Consider the following 18,783-nt stretch of genomic DNA (forward strand, 5'->3'; position numbering starts at 1 on the left):
TGATAAAATATCAATTAGATGTGCTGCAGGTGTCTAATTGGTTCTCGTTTAATTCTATCTACTGTCTTATACATACAATGGAAGTACTTTTTTTTAAAAATCTTTTTGCAGCATCTGTTTGGACAATTGAGCTATCCTCAGCTACTTGGTTTTCCATGTCGATGCCCATTTGAGTAAGATTTTGGCTCACTTGATTCTTTGTTGTATAAGATGCTAAAAATTTATGAGATATTCACCCATTTCATTGGAACTGCTGATTTGATGTACAATTTTCTCTTGACATAGGAAATCATCATCGTGATCCATTGTTTCATTGACCTTTACTTTAAAACTTTTTAATTTTTTTGAGTGAGTATGTTATTCTGTGCTTGATTGCTTTTCATGGTTACCCTCTTTCAATTTTTAGGTGAGTGTGATAGTTCACTGTTATGTTGAAAGAGTTAATAAGATGATTCTACATGAGTGACAAACCATTGTATGCACAAATTTTATGAGCCATTGTATGCGGAGACTCCGGCATTCATCCTCAAGAAGGTTAGCGCCCTAAATGGCTTCTATTTTTCTCTGTTGACTTATTAAGAACAAATCAAGTGTCAAATATTTCATTTTTAAACATATTTTAACTAACTTGATGAAAAATTTTGCCGCATGACTTCAACAGGCATGTTCGCCTGTCCTATGGTCATGAGACTTCCATTTCCTGTTCATGTAAATAAAATTTGTAGATGCAAAAAGTTGTACATGGTAGCTTAATTCAATACTCATATGCTTCTATACCATGGAAACTTTGAATATTGCAATCAGTGGAGCTAAAATACTCACTGCGTGAACATTAGTATTGGCTCTGATATTATCATTGTTACATCAATTTTTTTAGCTACACATGGTTTATGGTCCTTTCAACATGAATCTTGTGCAGTGAAGAAGTTGCATATTCCTATTTCTCATGGTGGATATTTTTCATGTAACAAGCACTTCAAGAGCTTGAAGAAGGCTGTAGTTTCTCCATTCTACTGCAGCACCAGAAGGTACAGTGTCAATCAGACTGGTCGGTTTCCTGGAATCTTATCTGAAGATAGTCACCCTATCCTTCAGGACAGCGGGCTTCAGCTTTTGTTCAAGAATTGGCAACACTTGAGAAAACATAACTAACAGCGAGTACTTTTCGCATGGCTGTTGGTTTCTTGGCCTCGTGGATGACTCAAGTTGTGGGTAGAGAAGCTTGGGTTAATCGAACCATTTTCTGTTAATTAGCTACATGTTGGAGCAATATTAAGGAAGAGGAAGCTCTCAAAAGGTACAAGTTAATGACCGGAAATCCCATATCATTTTCTGAATTCCAGACCCATGGAAAAAAGAACCCTGATGATAATTGGCTTGCAGCTTCTCCTGATGGAGTTGTTGATAGCTATATTTATGGCTTGCCTTCACATGGGGTTCTTGAAATCAAATGTCTGTTTTTTGGTGGTGATATGACCCGTGCCTACCCATGGAACGTGTGCCACTTTATTATATCCCCCAAGCTCAAGATTTAATGGAAATACCGGACCGAGATTGGATGGACATGTATGTTTGGACAGTTCATGGCAGTAGTTTGTTTAATTAGGTTATATCGCAATGTGGAATATTGGGATGTCTTGAAAATGGCACTGTCTGATATCTGGTGGAAGCATGTCCAGCCTGCAAAAGAGAGATGTGATACTTCGGTAATCACTAATCCTCTTTGTAGAATTAATTAAAAGCATACAGGCCAGCTCCGAAGCATGAATTACGCAGTTACATTGTGCATGAAAGAAAGATTGTCGTTGACAACTCAAATCTGCTGATGCGGGAAATTCATGGCAAGTTACACTACTGATTCTGTAAAGCAATGAGACAGAAATCTGATCTGGTGGAAAGTTGTAAGCTCCTTTAACACGAAAGGTAAGCGGAAACTTAATCCAGAATCCAGGACGCATATTGAGGTATGAGACCTTTACTACGGTGGTTATGTAGTGGTTAGGATTGCTTAGTATTTGTCTGCACTGGAATGATCTCTTGTGAGGAAACTAAAGGAAAAACAGAACTTTTGAGTTAAGCTTGTATCTCTCCGGAGATTCTTTTAGAATATATAGGTTCATATATATTTTTTATCTTTACAAGATCAATTTAAGAATTGATCTATTGGTATCTTACTTTCAGATGGATAGTGGCAGTCTGCAGATTACTCCGTCTCACAAGTGAGAAAACCCATGTGTTTAGTGGGTGAAATGGAGCGGGATGTGGCGAGTGAAATATATCCCTTTACAAAGACATGGCATCCAACAAATCTCCTCGGATATCTAAATTGGGTAAAACTCAAGTCTTTCATGCCACTATAGTTTCTTATATACATGAAAGTAGCAGGATCGTGCTATTTTCATTATTCATGGGTAGGAGTGTTCAGAAACTGAACCGAACCTTATCAAACTATGTGGCTTGAATCAGTTTTCAGACAATCATGATTTGAATCGGTTTTAAAATCAACCAAAATATTAAAATTGATTTTTTTCAAGTTTTACAAAAAAAAAAAAAAAAAAAATCAAGTCAAACCGATTGCAATGATATGAAAAATCATGTATATTTTTTGTTAATTTATTGTGATTTTCCTTAGGTAGATTTTATTTGTTTTTAGTTTGTATTATATTATTGGTAATTTTTGTAACATTCCAATTATATTGAAAATTTATGCATTGTGTGTTTTAGCTCAAATAAACATAATTACAACCCTAAAAGTTTAGTTTTTTTATATATAAATTTCAAAATTTTGTAGCATGCATGAGTATTTTAATATATATAATTTTTATATTGTTTTAGTTCACGATCAAATAAAATCTTTACTCAATTTTTGTCATACTATTTTTTCAAATTGCATCTCTCGCGTTATTCACTGTGAAACTTAAAATTAGTCCTCCAAAAAGACCAAACCGAAATTCATGGTTTGAGTTGGATTGGTTATAAAAATTCCATTGTTGGATTTGGTTTAAAATTTTGTAAACTTGTAAAATATGGTTTAGTTCGAATTTTTATCTAAAATCAAACCAAAACGTAGTTGAACATCGTTATTCACGAGAAAGAAGAGGAAAAGTACATACTGGATTACCTCCTATGACTTTGGAGGATATACCATTGTAGAGCAGGAATATAATTGAATTGTATGGGTTCTAAGTTAGATGCACTCGAGCATGAATGATGTTTAGATGCGTCAAATTAAGAAAAAAATGGAATTAATTTTAGGTCAAAATTCTTGAATTATAGTTTGTGTTGGTTTTGATTTTGCTTGTTTCTCCCTGTTGTCCCGTTTTGAATTTGGAACGGACTTCTCGTAGACCTTAGGTCATCTCCAACAATAAAATCTATTTTGATGCAAATTTTACACTAAAATAGTGCGATTTCTGCATTAAATACAACATCCATCTCCAACTCATTTAATTCAAATCTTACACCAAAAAGAATATTTTCCTTTTATTTTACATATATTAATTATTATATTTTATTTAATATATTTTTAATTATGAATAATGTATATTAATTTATTGTATTTGAACTATGTGTTTTAAGTTGCATTTGTATTTCAATTATGTGCTTCAATTTAGTTATGAATTGTGTTGTTAGATTAATTTTTTGCATTTGTATTTAATTATATTATATATAAATCATTAAATCAAATTATTCCTTAATTATTAATAAATAACATAAATAAATTAATATTTAAAAAAATCAATAATTATTATTCTTTAATTTTATTATTAAATATCTAATTATTAAAATAATAAAATATATATTGTATTATTATTTAAATAATCTTTATATTTTCTAATATAAATATTTATAATAAAAAATGCAAAATTTATAATAAGAAAAAAAAAGTACAACCCATGCGCCATGCCCTGCGCCAATTTGGCGCAGAGGAAGGAGGGTTGCGCTAGCCTCCATTGGATGACAATTTCTTGCATCAAAATGGTGTTTTACATAACTCCCATTGGATGACAAATTCTTGCACCAAAATGGCACCATCAAAATGGTGTTTTGCATAACTCCCATTGGAGACGGTCTTACCGACAAAATTATATAATTGTATATTCAAATTCTAATATTAATTCTTTAATGGGGCACTATCTATTTTTATACGTATCTACGTAATTATCAATAATTTCCAAATAATGGAAATCAGTTAATACTTAACATAATATTATTTGTTATATTACTATATCCCAAAGCAAAATAAAGGGTACACGTAATCATCATGTCTGAAAAAGCTACGAGTTATTATCAGGGAAATTCGGAACATAAGAAAACAAAAGGAAATTTCGTAATAAAAAAGGATCATGATCTTCAATTGGGAACCTTTTTGGGTTCTCTCGAGTGCTGCCAATAAAGCAAGCAGCAACTAGAGATTTGCAAAGTGATAATAATTAAGTTCACAATATTTTGAACGATAAAACTTATGTTTAAATATATTTTTTCAGGAAAAAAAACCATCGATTTGCTCGTCTTAATTAGATGGATTTTAAACGAGCAATAATCGGGAAAAAAGAAGTAAAAAGTAGTGGAAAAGCCAAGGGGAGTCACTAGCAGAATTGAACATATCTATCATCCAAGTTCCACAAGCCATCATCCCATATTGTGATATCTTGATTCGAGGCCTCTGGCATGGAACCATAGCCAGATATCATTGAATGAAGTAATCCTTGCTCTTCCACTACTCCTCCACTAGGATATGCTATTTCTTGCATGGATTGAGTGAAAATAGGAGAATCGTCGTCGATTTCCTTGAACATGAACGACATAATCGTATTCATGTCTATCTGGTCTTGCTGGTATCGTTGCTGTTGAAACTGTTGCCTCCGGAGCATGTGCGCGCTCGTCTTTTCTGTCGGGGTTTTGGAGGAGACCGGTTTTCCCTTTTTCTTGAAATGTGTCCTCCAATAGTTTTTTATTTCATTGTCTGTTCTTCCTGGCAAACTTCTAGCAATTGTTGACCACCTATACATCTTCACAGATTAATCAACTCCCCAAAAAAAAAAAAGGAAAGGAAGTGTGTGTGTGTGTGTGTGTGTGTGTGTGTGTATATATATATATATATAAATCGCCCTTCATTAAGTTATTTATACGTAACCAAATGAGTACCTGTTACCCCATCTTGCATGGAGCTCAAGAATTACAGTCTCCTCGTGTGGGGTTATTTGTCCCCTCTTGAGGTCTGGCCTCAAATAATTCACCCATCTTAATCTACAACTTTTCCCATTTCTCTTCAATCCTGTCCAAACAAATCAGCTAGAATCATATTAGTGATCGAACAACATGAAAATAATCGTCATATAAATCGAATATATAACTTTGTAACGTTATATTATTTATCGTAAAAACAGTTACCATTAATCAACACATAAAAATCGATATACGAATGAGAACCGGTGTATACATATTACCTACAAGCGTCGCGACATTGTTCCATCTACCTTCACCATGCAGTTTCACATACTCCATGAGTAATCTATCTTCTTCTGCGGTCCAAGGCCCTTTCTTCCACCCTTCTTCTCCAACAACTTCCCATCCCATGTTTTGTGCCATAAAATATCACTCCCAAATTAATATTATATATGTTTATTATAAATTATAGAATGCAAAAGCCAAGTTTTTTTCCTTTTCAAAATTGCCAGACATGATGAGATATATGCTTGTGTTTGCTGCATATTTATATTGCAAATTCTTGCATCTTGTACTTAGTTGATGTCATTATCATGTAACCAATATCTTCTAGTAGTAATATATTATAAACTAAAGAATTGTAGTTGTATGGTATCAATTTTAAAACCGAAATCTCAGTGATTTATACAACAATTATAAACTATTGAGTCCACAGTTTAATTAAAATTGGAACCCGAGCTTGATGTGCATATTGTACATATTTGTAGGGATCGAGTTAATATCTCACGGTTAATGATTTGAAATTTAGAATGAGCTCATTTGTGTGAGATTAAAATTTGAAATTTAGGATTATATATCGGTGATACCTGGAATGAGCTCATCCAAATAGAGCCCACACGGGATCGTGAGCCCCGACCCATCCCAAGCCAAGGTAGAAGGCCTATGACATGCCCATATATTCTCCTATAAATACTAGTGTGAGTGTCCAATTCATTCATATTCATTATATTGTTTTCAGCAGCACCCTTAGCTGTTCTCCCTTATATCCTCAGTCTCTGACTTAAGCGTCGGAGGGGCTAAGTCGGGACACCCTCCCGGTCCTCTTCTAACAGTCTTATTCGTGATTTCAGGCTTAGGGCAATTTCGAAACCTGCGTCTGGATTAGTGACACTCGCTGGAACCGGACCTTAAATTTCCCGTGAGTATCATATATAATGTATTTTAAAGGGTAAATTAAAACATATATCTTGAATTTTTTTGGGAAAATTTCAAGAGCTGGTTTTGTATGTTTCTTTGCGATTTTGGTTTTATATGTTATCAATTTTAGTCTTAGTCATATATCTTTTATTTTTTTGTCATTTTTCATCTTGAAACGTTTACGTGACATTACATACATCAATGTCATGTCAGCTTCGCGTTAGAAAAAAGAACTAAAATTGTCACACACAAAAACAAATATTGTGATTTAAAACTAATTTGATAACTATATATCAAAATCACGATAAGCAAATATATTAACAAAAAATGCAAATTTTTCTTATTTTTTAACATTTGAAAACATATTATTACGTAAAATTATAAAACCTCACTCCTTCACCTGACTGAATAATCTCTTATTTAGTTTGCAAGAGCAATATATACATTGACATGCAATAAAATTCATGCTAACTCTGGTGATTTACGTAATTAAATAGAAAAAATCAAAACTTTATTTAGAGATTTACTAATAAAATACAACTAAATCACTCAACTTGCACAAGTTCTCGAGTATATCTCTGAAAATAGAAACACGTTCTTGCTACAAAAGGGCCACGTACAACCTAATATTTTAGAATCTAGACAATAGGAAACATAATTTCTCGAAGGACTGTCATAAAATTCCAATTAAAAATTAGGTGTGTGGCAATTTTTTACGCACGAAAATGTCTACGAACCCAATTGGTGAATAACAGGTGGTGTTGGATTTGCTTATATCTTAAGGAGATATGTTCAAGTTAATTTATTATAGTTTTTGTTTAAATATTAGAATATCAATATAAACTTAATAGGTTATTAGGAGACAGGTGTGACACTACGATGGATTTTAAGAAAGTATGCACTAATTAATTAATAATCATGAGGTTATTTTTACCACTAAGGTAATCACGTATCAAAGTTATGGTCACAAATTAAGACACATACTTGCTTTGGTGTAATAATTAATGTCATTTCAAATTCTAAAATTTAACATGAATAGGGTTTAGCAGTATCAAGGAGGTTTGTAGTTTTTATCTAGTGCATTTGTCTTTGTTAATTTCTAATTTATTGTATATTGTGAAAATTTAGTTTTGTAATGTATCTTTCAATTTTTTTGAACTTTTTTTTTATCGAAAATTTTTATGTAATATTGCATATGTCAGATTCAACTCCACGTCCCATTAGTATCATGCACGTCGATCAAAGATAAAGTTACAAAAATAGTTGATGAGAACTAAACTTTAACAATTTAGATCAAAATCAAAATCGCAATGATAAAAATGTATACGACCATTGTTACAATTATGACTTATCTCGGTATGAATCCATTGGTTTCAAAACCACATTAGGTTTATGTTAATTTAACGTGATTATGTGTGTGCAGTTTCGATATGTTATCCTTCTATTGTGTCTATTCATCATATTCATTGATGACGTGACACTTACTTGTTGGATGAGATGAAATATATTCAAATTGTACATCCGAGTTTTTCCTCCATAGTTGCCACATATGTATATCCAAATTGTATGTTGAATTTATGTACTTGTGACTAATTGGTATTTGAAGTATATCAACATACAATCTGAGCCCATGAGGGATGTCCAAGTTTGTAGAATTTGTGTACTTGTGACCAATTGGTTACATATTTTATTCCATCTCGACACTAATTTTTTGGGTAAATATGACAACAAGTTTGTCTGACGAGGTTTATTTGCTTGAAGTAAGTTGCAGACTATTGCGTTCAGTCTAAAAATTTATCAAACTTACGAATAGTAACAGCAAATCTCCTGTAAAAAAACGAACGGACAATCAATTGAATGATATTATATGATTTTGTTTTTTATATAAATATACGACTGTGTACGGATGGAGGAAGAATAATTCTTTTTGAGTCCAAACGTGTGAGAAAACTTTGCACAACGAAGATATGTTTTTGAAGTGGTTCAAACAGATGTCTAAATCGACTTGTAATGTGGAAGACCACGTGGCATCTTTGCAAATACATCCCTTTTTTACATACAATTTGATAATCGTCACTGACATAATTAGTATTTCATTATTAAACTTTAAATATTATTTTTTAGGTTGATAAAAAAATTATATTTAATTCTTTTAGTAACTAAATGAAAATGTTATCGATAAAATTATTCATTTTATTAAATAAATTATGTCAGTTTGCACATATAAATTAAGTCCAGATAATGCGGATAATATTTTTTACCCAGCTTTGTTGTATTAGTGTAAAAAGTTGCATTTTAATATTGTTTGCGATTTTCCTTAGAATTATCAGATTACTATTTAATAAATAAAACAATTTCAAATTTTAGAAAACCACTGAATATTAATTTTACGTTTCGAATTAAACTGGGATGAATGTTGAATGTAAATGTTCGGAATATGATGTAATAAATTATATTTTCATTGTATAAAAGATAACCTACGTAGTACGTAAGTTCCATGGTTCGATTTTTTAAAAAATTAAAAATTTATTGAATATTTTTCTCGAAAATTGAAAATCTCAAAATTATAATTTATAATGTGATCCACTATAAATTGCAAATCCATCACTTGATTAATTAACAACGCTATAGGAAACTCAAATAGTTTCTTAATCAGTTTAAATAATTAAATATTTAATTTATTAATTATGCAATTATATATTCATAAATTATAATTTACGCGTATAATTTAATGACGTACAAATTCATCTTTTTATAATACATGATGGATAACTTGATATTGTTGTCCCAAGCTTGTTTTCCAGGTTTCGGTAACATCGACAAATTGATGTATGGTTTGTGTTGTTTGTAGAACGGATATATCTGGTTATATCTAGTGCACACTCGAAATATAGTGGTAGTGGGTTATTCGTCATCCAAAAAAGTGGACGGTCGGACATTATATTCATATACATACATAAAAACATATGCGCACACGCACACGCACACGAACACGAACACATGTCAATATCTTCATCCATTTAATTTGTTGGTCTTTTTTTTTTGTTGCGTTGAAAAAGATTGACTTTGACTTGGAAAGGAAGGAGGGTTCAACAAAGCGTAATTTAGGTAGGCAAGCAAATGCAGGCAGGTCTTAGTGGACTCCAGGCTATGCAGAACAACTCACGGTCTAATCTAATTTTACCTTAGGCTTTGAATCTTGTTATTATAATGATTTATCATCTTTCGGTGAATTTTATCTTTTTTATGTTTGAAAGTAAATAGTTTGCTAAAAGGTGTTATTTTAACGTAAACTGATTAGTGTGAAATAAATGAAAACCTAAGTTAAGTTTTATAACACGCTGATGAGATGTTAGCATAAAGACTGTTAGGATTATTTGTCCGACAGATGATCGAAATAATAAAAATATCAGAATGTGATTTAAAATAGTAAATTCGTGTTTTATCAGAATTAAATGTTGTGCCAGATGTTACAACATCTCGGACAACATGCAGCGGAATATTATATTTTGTAACACAAATTCACTTTAAATAAACAGATGGACGAGATTAAATATGCACAAGTATAAATACTTGTGCGGTGCCTTATGGCAAAAATTAATCACTAGAAAACTCAATCATTTACAAAAACCTAACATTAGTGATTATGACAAAAATCAATTTCCTCAACAAGTTGAGAAAACAAAAGCTTTCTAAAACAAACAACCATAATAAAACTAAAACAAGAAAGCAAAAACGTGTTGCCAAACAGTAGATCCACGAGAAGCAATCTTCGGTCAACTTCTTCCCAGATGTTGTCCGCAGATGTTCTCAACATTCACAGCAACACTCTATCACCCTCTTCACAGCACGTTTCTCGAATAAGGGTTTTCTCTGAATTTCTGAACGTGCACACAGAGTGAATATTAACCGAGAGAGGAGAAGCAGCACGAAAATCTCCCACGAAAAACTCCCACGAAAATCATCTTCACGAAAAACTATCTCCACGAAAAACTCTTCCACGAAAAATCTCTTCCACTAAAACTCTCTGAATTTTTCTTCGTCTCTCTCTCTACACTATTCTCTCTATTCGCCCTCTATCACCTCACGTTGATCACCTCTTATGTATAGCTTTCATCTCTCCTAGAGTTTATCTTCCATAAAGAAATCTATAAGATATGGTAAGCAAGAATTCTATTAGAAACAAATCAATAATACCATATCATGTAAATCATTATCATAAATATTATATCTAGAAGATATTTATCACAAAGATAATATCTAAAAAGGTAAAACCCAATATTCCACATAATCTTATCAATAGGAAATTGAATTCAAGGAAGAAATAATATCACAATAAAATCTTAACATAATTATCTAGAAAGGCAAAACCATAATTAAATATTAAATATCATATCAACAAAGAAAAGATAATATTAGGGAAATAAATCAATAAGATATATCAATTAAAATTAGGAATAAATATTTCCCTTCAATCTCCCCCTTTTTGTCTTTCTGGACAAAATCAAATCAAACTCAATTTCTCAGTTAAACTCCAGTTAACTCCCCCTTTTTATGAGAATTTATCTCCCCCTGAATAAAATCAAGTTAGTACGGTTCGTTGTGTTGGCAACACCTGAGACAACATCTGTAAAAATCATTAACAGTTCAATAAAACATACCAGGGAAGCAGAAGTTAACAAAGCAGAACATTAAAAAGAAATCAAGCAAAAGTATCAGATAGATGGTATCATTAGATCCTTTCAATTCACAGTCCCTTGAGTTTGAGTCGCATCTTCTCCCCCTTTTTGTCCAGAATGGACATCTACCTCCATAGCCAGACGATAGTCAGAAACTAAGTTCTCATAGGAGACAAGATCAGCTTTAGCTCGTAATCACTATCCAAAATTACTGAGATAATTGCGTCAAAAATCATTTCAAAAAAAAAAATTCCAGAATTGAAACCCACATCGACTTAACACCACTGAACTATCAAAAATCACAAATATTGGATTTCTAGCAAAAACCGGATTTTCATCGAATTTTCTCTGTTGAAATACGCATACCCTTTTGACCAACAATATTTACAATGTTATGTTTATGCATGACCTATTTATGCCTAATAACAGAATGTAACAGAAATGGAAACATGAAAACAAATATGAGATATGTTCACAAATGAGGTGTTTTTCGCAAATGTTGGCAACATCTTCTGACAACACGTCCAATTTCAAAATTTATTTCGGTTTTTCTGCACACTTAGAGACTTATCAATTTTCTGATCATAGAAATGGTAGCTCCCACACTAGAAGAACGGTCTTCTTTAGGACTCCTCTTGGTAGCTTTTTCCAACTTCTTATGTTTTCCTTTCTGTATTAAACTCAGAAGAGGTAGCTCCCACACTAAAAACACAGTCTTCATTGGACTCTTTTAGGTAGCTTTTTCCCATCTTTTCTTCTGATACAGAGCATATGCATAATTGATTTTCCTTTGTACTCAATCTTTTCAAGTCACTTTTCGTATGGGACAATGTCATGGAGTACATGATCATCTTTCAACTACTTTGTGATTTAATCAGATTGTTAACCATTTCCAAGTGTGTCAATTAAGATAGAATAAGGAATTGTAAGTGTAACAGAAGATTAAGCAACATCATTCCAACACATCATATCACAGAATGCATGAAAATGCAGTATGTCTAAATCCTAGAAATGCACATGCATGTTAGGTGTTGTCCGAGATGTTGTAACATCTGAGACAACATCTATGTATGATTAGGCAGAACACATGCTGAGAGATTTCCTAAGGTTGGAGAATCTCTCAAAAACTAATGCTTTTGTGAATATGTCAGCCATTTGGTTATTTGTACCAACAAATTCAATTCGAATCAATCCTTTTTCTATTAAATATCGAATAAAGTGATGTCTAATGTCAATGTGTTTTGTTCGAGAGTGTTGTACTGGAATTTTTGAAATGTCAATTGCATTAGAATTATCATAGTACACAATTAAGGTCTCCTTAATAAAGCTTATCCAAGAAAATCCTGAAAAGTCATCAACACAAACAAAAGAGTGCTTCTTGCCTCTAAAGCTTTCCACTTTCATAGGACTCATTAGGTCCATGTGTAGCAATTTCAGACAGCATGTTGTCCCAAAGTAGGGCAACATGTGATGTGACACGCGAGTTTGCTTACCCTTTTGACAGTCTCCACAAACATATGGTGTACTAGATGATAGGTTAGGCATACCTCGTACAACATCGTACTTACTCAAATTCTTCAGGGTTTTGAAACTAGCATGTCCAAGTTTTTGATGCCATAGGTCGAGTTCACTAACTTCTGCATGTTTGCATGAAAGTCCTTCACCTATTTGGTAGTAATTGTACGAAGACCTTGTACCTGTCATAATGCACAAGTTAGTTTCATCAAAAACTTCACAAGTATGTTTATCAAACTTTACATGCAAATTATCATCACACAATTGGCTTATGCTTATCAAATTTGAATTTAATCCTTCGACATGAAGCACATTGTAGAGCTTTGGCAGTCCTTCAACACTCAAAGTACCCTTTCCAACAATTTTTCATTTAGCTCCCCCTCCATATGTCACTCTACTACATTTTTGCTCAACATAATCGGTGAGATAGTTTCGTGATCCCGTCATGTGGCGTGAACTTCCACTATCAAAGTACCAATGACCTGCAGTATTAGTTTTCAACGAAGTATAGACAACTTTACAGTGAGTTTTTACCTTTGGGACCCAAATTTGTCTTACTGTATGTCGATGGTGGGAGGTGTTGCGGAAAGTGTTGGACAAAATTCGGGGCAACATCCTGCTCGACTTTCGATTCATGCAGTCATCCCTGAGTTTAAAACAGTATGACCTGATATGACCAGGCTTAAAGCAGTAATGACATACATACCTTCGTTTTCTTCTCTTAGGGACATGTGTAGTATGTTGTCTTTTTTATGGAGAGCTTTTGATTGGTGACTTGGATTGTGGTTGTGGAGATGTATCAGCTTTTCCTTTCACAAAAACAGTAGACTTGGAAGATTCACCTATTTCAAACACATTGTCTTTGAAGCCTAAGCCTTTCTTGTCATCTCTTCCCATCAAAAGTATGGATTCAAGCTTGGATGTGCTTGAATTAAACTTGGACAAGTTTTCAGTTGCCTTTTGAAGTTCTTCTTTGGTCTTACCAAGTTCCAAATCTTTTTTGCTCAAAATTACCTCAAGTTTGGCAACTACGGCTTTTAGTTCAACGTTCTCCTTCATGAGACTTGAGTTCAACTTGTTTCTTTTGGTCCAATCTTCAAACAACTCTTCATAAAGCTTTTGCACACTCTCAAGAGTGATTTCTTCATCATCAGCTCCTGATTCGTCATCTCCACTCAAATTTCCAGAAGTTGTGGATTTCAAGCACACTGAATTTTTGCAGATGTTACGGCCAGGTGTGGCAACACCTAGGGCAACACCTAAAGGATTCACTTGCAACCAGCGTTTTTCTTCATTCCTTGGTCGAAACTGTTGTTGGACAAGAGGTTTAGGAGCTGGTGGTCGAAGTGCTCCGTTTGCAAGTGACATGTCCATTAAATATTTCTGTCAAAACAAAATAAAAACCAGAATCAGCACTTAGTATATCAAGAGTAGGCTCTGATACCACTTGTTAGGATTATTTTGTCCGACAGATGATCGAAATAATAAGAATATCAGAATATGATTTAAAATAGTAAATTCGTGTTTTATCAGAATTAAATGTTGTGCCAGATGTTACAACATCTCGGACAACATGCAGCGGAATATTATATTTTGTAACACAAATTCACTTTAAATAAACAGATGGACGAGATTAAATATGCACAAGTATAAATACTTGTGCGGTGCCTTATGGCAAAAATTAATCACTAGAAAACTCAATCATTTACAAAAACCTAACATTAGTGATTATGACAAAAATCAATTTCCTCAACAAGTTGAGAAAACAAAAGCTTTCTAAAACAAACAACCATAATAAAACTAAAACAAGAAAGCAAAAACGTGTTGCCAAACAGTAGATCCACGAGAAGCAATATTCGGTCAACTTCTTCCCAGATGTTGTCCGCAGATGTTCTCAACATTCACAGCAACACTCTATCACCCTCTTCACAGCACGTTTCTCGAATAAGGGTTTTCTCTGAATTTCTGAACGTGCACACAGAGTGAATATTAACCGAGAGAGGAGAAGCAGCACGAAAATCTCCCACGAAAAACTCCCACGAAAATCATCTTCACGAAAAACTATCTCCACGAAAAACTCTTCCACGAAAAATCTCTTCCACTAAAACTCTCTGAATTTTTCTTCGTCTCTCTCTCTACACTCTTCTCTCTATTCGCCCTCTATCACCTCACGTTGATCACCTCTTATGTATAGCTTTCATCTCTCCTAGAGTTTATCTTCCATAAAGAAATCTATAAGATATGGTAAACAAGAATTCTATTAGAAACAAATCAATAATACCATATCATGTAAATCATTATCATAAATATTATATCTAGAAGATATTTATCACAAAGATAATATCTAGAAAGGTAAAACCCAATATTCCACATAATCTTATCAATAGGAAATTGAATTCAAGGAAGAAATCATATCACAATAAAATTTTAACATAATTATCTAGAAAGGCAAAACCATAATTAAATATTAAATATCATATCAACAAAAAAAAGATAATATTAGGGAAATAAATCAATAAGATATATCAATTAAAATTAGGAATAAATATTTCCCTTCAAAGACAATATCATTACATTATAATAAATGATTCGATTTTAATTTGGTTATGTATGATTCATATATTTTTATAGATCGCCATGTATCCAATTTAATTTTGGACTCTTGAAATCAACGTTATGGTACTACACTTATGCTATCATAAACTCAACCGTATACAGCTAACTTTACTGATTTGATTGTAACTTGTAAACTCCTTCGGTTGCGTAAAAATACTAAATGAATTTATATATAAAAAAAGAGTGCTTGAAACCAGAATTCCTAGCGTAAGGAGAGATGTTAAAAGATGTTGAGGTGCAATAAAAGATTTGAATTGTATCATTACTAACGGTTGTAGCTTTTGGTAAAGAAACAAACGTTCTTTCTAACAATTGGTATCAGAATCGAGGTCACGGGTTTGATTCCTATTGATTGTAAGGATTGCAATTATTGGGAGAGTGATTGTTGACGTGGAATAATTATCGTTGTTGGGTAGAGCGATCGAATCATGTTTTTTGAACTACTATGTGGTTTGAAATATTTGAGTTGAACTATTACCATCAGATATATCTTTTGGTAAAGCGACAATCGTTCGATCCTACAAAAACAATAGCAAAGTCACGTGATTATTAATCTATCTAGACTAAGATTTAAAACTCTCGAATTTTTTTATTTTTTAAATTGAGTCACATGTACTAATATTAACTTTTATCCAAAATTAATATATAAAAATAAAAAAAATCGAACCACTCGAGATAGAGTCAGGGTAGCTATGTATGTGGCTTTTTCACTGTGCTAAAAGAGTGTTTGACAAAAGATTTCATTTTTAAAAAAATTATTAAATTTATAGATAGCGAAGAATTGAGAAAAAAATATGTAGTATTCATGGACCTAATTTTCATTTCAACCCATTAAGTTTCGTTAGGGGGGGAGTCCAAATCATACTTCTGATGATTGAGGAGTACTACAGAAGTCTATTTATTTTTTTTTTGTATTTTGTTATTTTTCCCTTTTTGAAAAATGTGATTTTTTGAAATTTGAAATTGAAAAAATTTCCCACAATAAATTTTCAAGTTTTATGGTACATAATTTTAATAGCATCAAAAAATTTTAAAAAAATTTATTTAATACTTCATAAAGTGCACTTTAAATTTAATCAATTTCTATTCAATATTTATTTTTTTTGAATGCTCCAATATTTATTAATGGACTACTGGATAAAAATCACTAGTATACATAACGTGTGTTGAGGCATGAGGCATGAGGGGATTGATTTGTGATATTATTATTATTTTTTTTTTCAAAATATTATTATATATATATATATATATATATATATATATATATATATATATATATATGAGTTTTTATGGAGTTTTAGAATGTGACTCACAAGTTTTTGATAATCATTTAATTACTGCTCTTGTTGAACGTTGGCGACGCGAGACACACACATTTCGTTTTACATGTGGTGAAGCAACCGTCACGTTACAAGATGTTTCAATCATTTGGGGTTTAACAATTGATGGTAAAGCAGTCGTTGGAATAGATGTTTCAATCATTTGTATGTTGTGAAACATACCCGTTATGTAGCGTTAATGATTATTGGAGGAATATTGTTCTCTGACTATCAAGGAGGGTCTGCTAGACTCATGTTTTTCTGACTGTTATGAGATATTGATAATGTATAGTCTTATAGTGGGGGTAGTGCAGTTATCATTTCTATACTGTGAGCTGTGTAACGCAACAAGTATAGAAAAGACTACAATGGCTGGACCTTTATATATCCTGCAGGTATAAATAATGTATTGTGATTATTTAACACATTTTTTATAACTTTTGTTTAACTATTTTTATTATTATAAGCAAACATAGACATGGAGCAGTATTAAATGTGTTAACCCTCACCGAGATAGGTTAACATTAGTTGTATCTTCCATTGATCCAAATGCTATTATTCTAGTTTCTTCATATGGTGCACGGTAATATTTAAAATTTATTGTCGTAATATCATGTATATCTCATACAATTTTTTGACATGTAATTGTGTTTGTTAAATTATAGGTGAAAAATTGGATTTAGTTACACATATTCGCCTACACATGCTGTAAAAATTATAAAAAATTCTCTAGATCGTATGAATAATAATGAGGTATTATTGAATGTAAGAGTTATAAGGGTTTGCCACTACTGTCCTGTCAACTGATTTAAATATTGCAGGACGCCAGGACCCTCACCTACTCCACCTGATTTTTTCAGTGATTCGGGGATTGCTAACTTACATTCGTTTGATCACCGGGATTATCAAACTTCATTTTGATCAAACATACAAAGTTTCACAAATCTGCTTAATGTTGATCCTTAGCATATTGTCCATGATATGTGACCAGAGAGGAATGTTATTTCACATATCATTTTTCCAGGTTACTCAAATGAGGAAAATCCTGAAGATGTTAGATTGAGTAGAGGGATGAGAAGATGCAATCCACCCGGTTGTGGAACCGGGAATCATTTGTATCATTGTAATTTTGATGATAATTCTTATACTTGATTGGAACTATATCATTTGTATTGTTGTAATATTTGCATTGTTGCGTCGTTTATATTCTATTATTTCTACAAGTTGTTTTAATAGATTGAGATAAAGTACAATATGTATAATTTAGGATTTTTGATAAGTCCAAGAATTGCACTTAATAGATCGAGATAAAGTACAACATGTTTTGTTTGACATCAGAAGATGTATTCGAGTAGGGCGTGACCACGCCTTAGCCGAATACATCTGTTGCATTTTGGCCCCTTCTTTATTTTTAGTTTTGGATGATTGATGATGATTAAGGACAATTTTGACATCGAAAGGTTGATAGACTAGCGCCGCAGCGCTAAGAATTCACAAGAAGAAAAGAAGGGCCGCAGCGCTAAGAAGTCACAACGAACAACTCCCAATAGCATATGTGACATCATATCACTGTTCAAGTTCTAATGGTCTATGTCAACGTTGGTAGATATACATGTGTGAGGCCCGCCATATTTTGTTATTTTCTAATAACCAGTTTTGGCCTTTAAAGAAGCGCGTAGTCCCCATCGACAAATGACCGTAGAAAAATGATTTTTGCAATGTAATTTCCACAAACTAAGTATGATATCCACGACAGGTACTCACGCCTGACAACTCTAACAGAATAATCATTCACAGATGCAATGAGATCGTTTATATCTTTAAATAACATATTTACGCATAATTCACCTCTCCACGGATTATAATAGCCTGTTTGCATTCCAGAAGGTACACCGATAGAATCAGGAGGCTTTTCTCCAAAAAATTTATTGAAAAATGATGACATTTCAGAAGTTTTAGAAAGAAATGGTACAGTTTGCTTCTATAACATCTCACGAGCTGGTTGCCGAGATGATGTCCCCTCATCAGGATTTGAATATGTATTCACATCTTCATCATCATTCACTTCTTCTTCATCAGACTCGCTATATGACATATCGGGTTCAGTATCACTCCTAAAAATATCATTATTAGTGACCAGATACGGATAACGATCCCTCGTATCTAATGTTGTATTCGCCAATATAGAGCATGATTTTGTTCCAATTAGACATTAATATATTGATCCCACGACCCACTTACATTATCGAAATTTATATTGCTGAGTCCTTCAGTGATATGTGGAACAT

The 18,783-nt window shown here is 32.6% G+C and overlaps 1 protein-coding gene across 1 annotated transcript; it reads right to left on the reverse strand.

The window, feature by feature from the left end:
- Window positions 1-4,199: 4,199 nt before the first annotated feature.
- On the reverse strand, window positions 4,200-5,678 carry LOC142527175 (transcription factor MYB48-like). The gene is made up of 3 exons (XM_075631901.1): window positions 5,451-5,678; window positions 5,149-5,278; window positions 4,200-5,004 (listed from the first exon to the last, which is right to left on the reverse strand). Exons 1-3 carry the CDS (start codon window positions 5,590-5,592, stop codon window positions 4,590-4,592), a joined length of 687 nt encoding a protein of 228 aa, XP_075488016.1. The 5' UTR covers window positions 5,593-5,678; the 3' UTR covers window positions 4,200-4,589.
- Between the last annotated feature and the right edge of the window lie 13,105 nt (window positions 5,679-18,783).

Source organism: Primulina tabacum, chromosome 15, assembly GCF_025594145.1.
Source record: "Primulina tabacum isolate GXHZ01 chromosome 15, ASM2559414v2, whole genome shotgun sequence".
Classification (NCBI taxonomy): domain Eukaryota; kingdom Viridiplantae; phylum Streptophyta; class Magnoliopsida; order Lamiales; family Gesneriaceae; genus Primulina; species Primulina tabacum.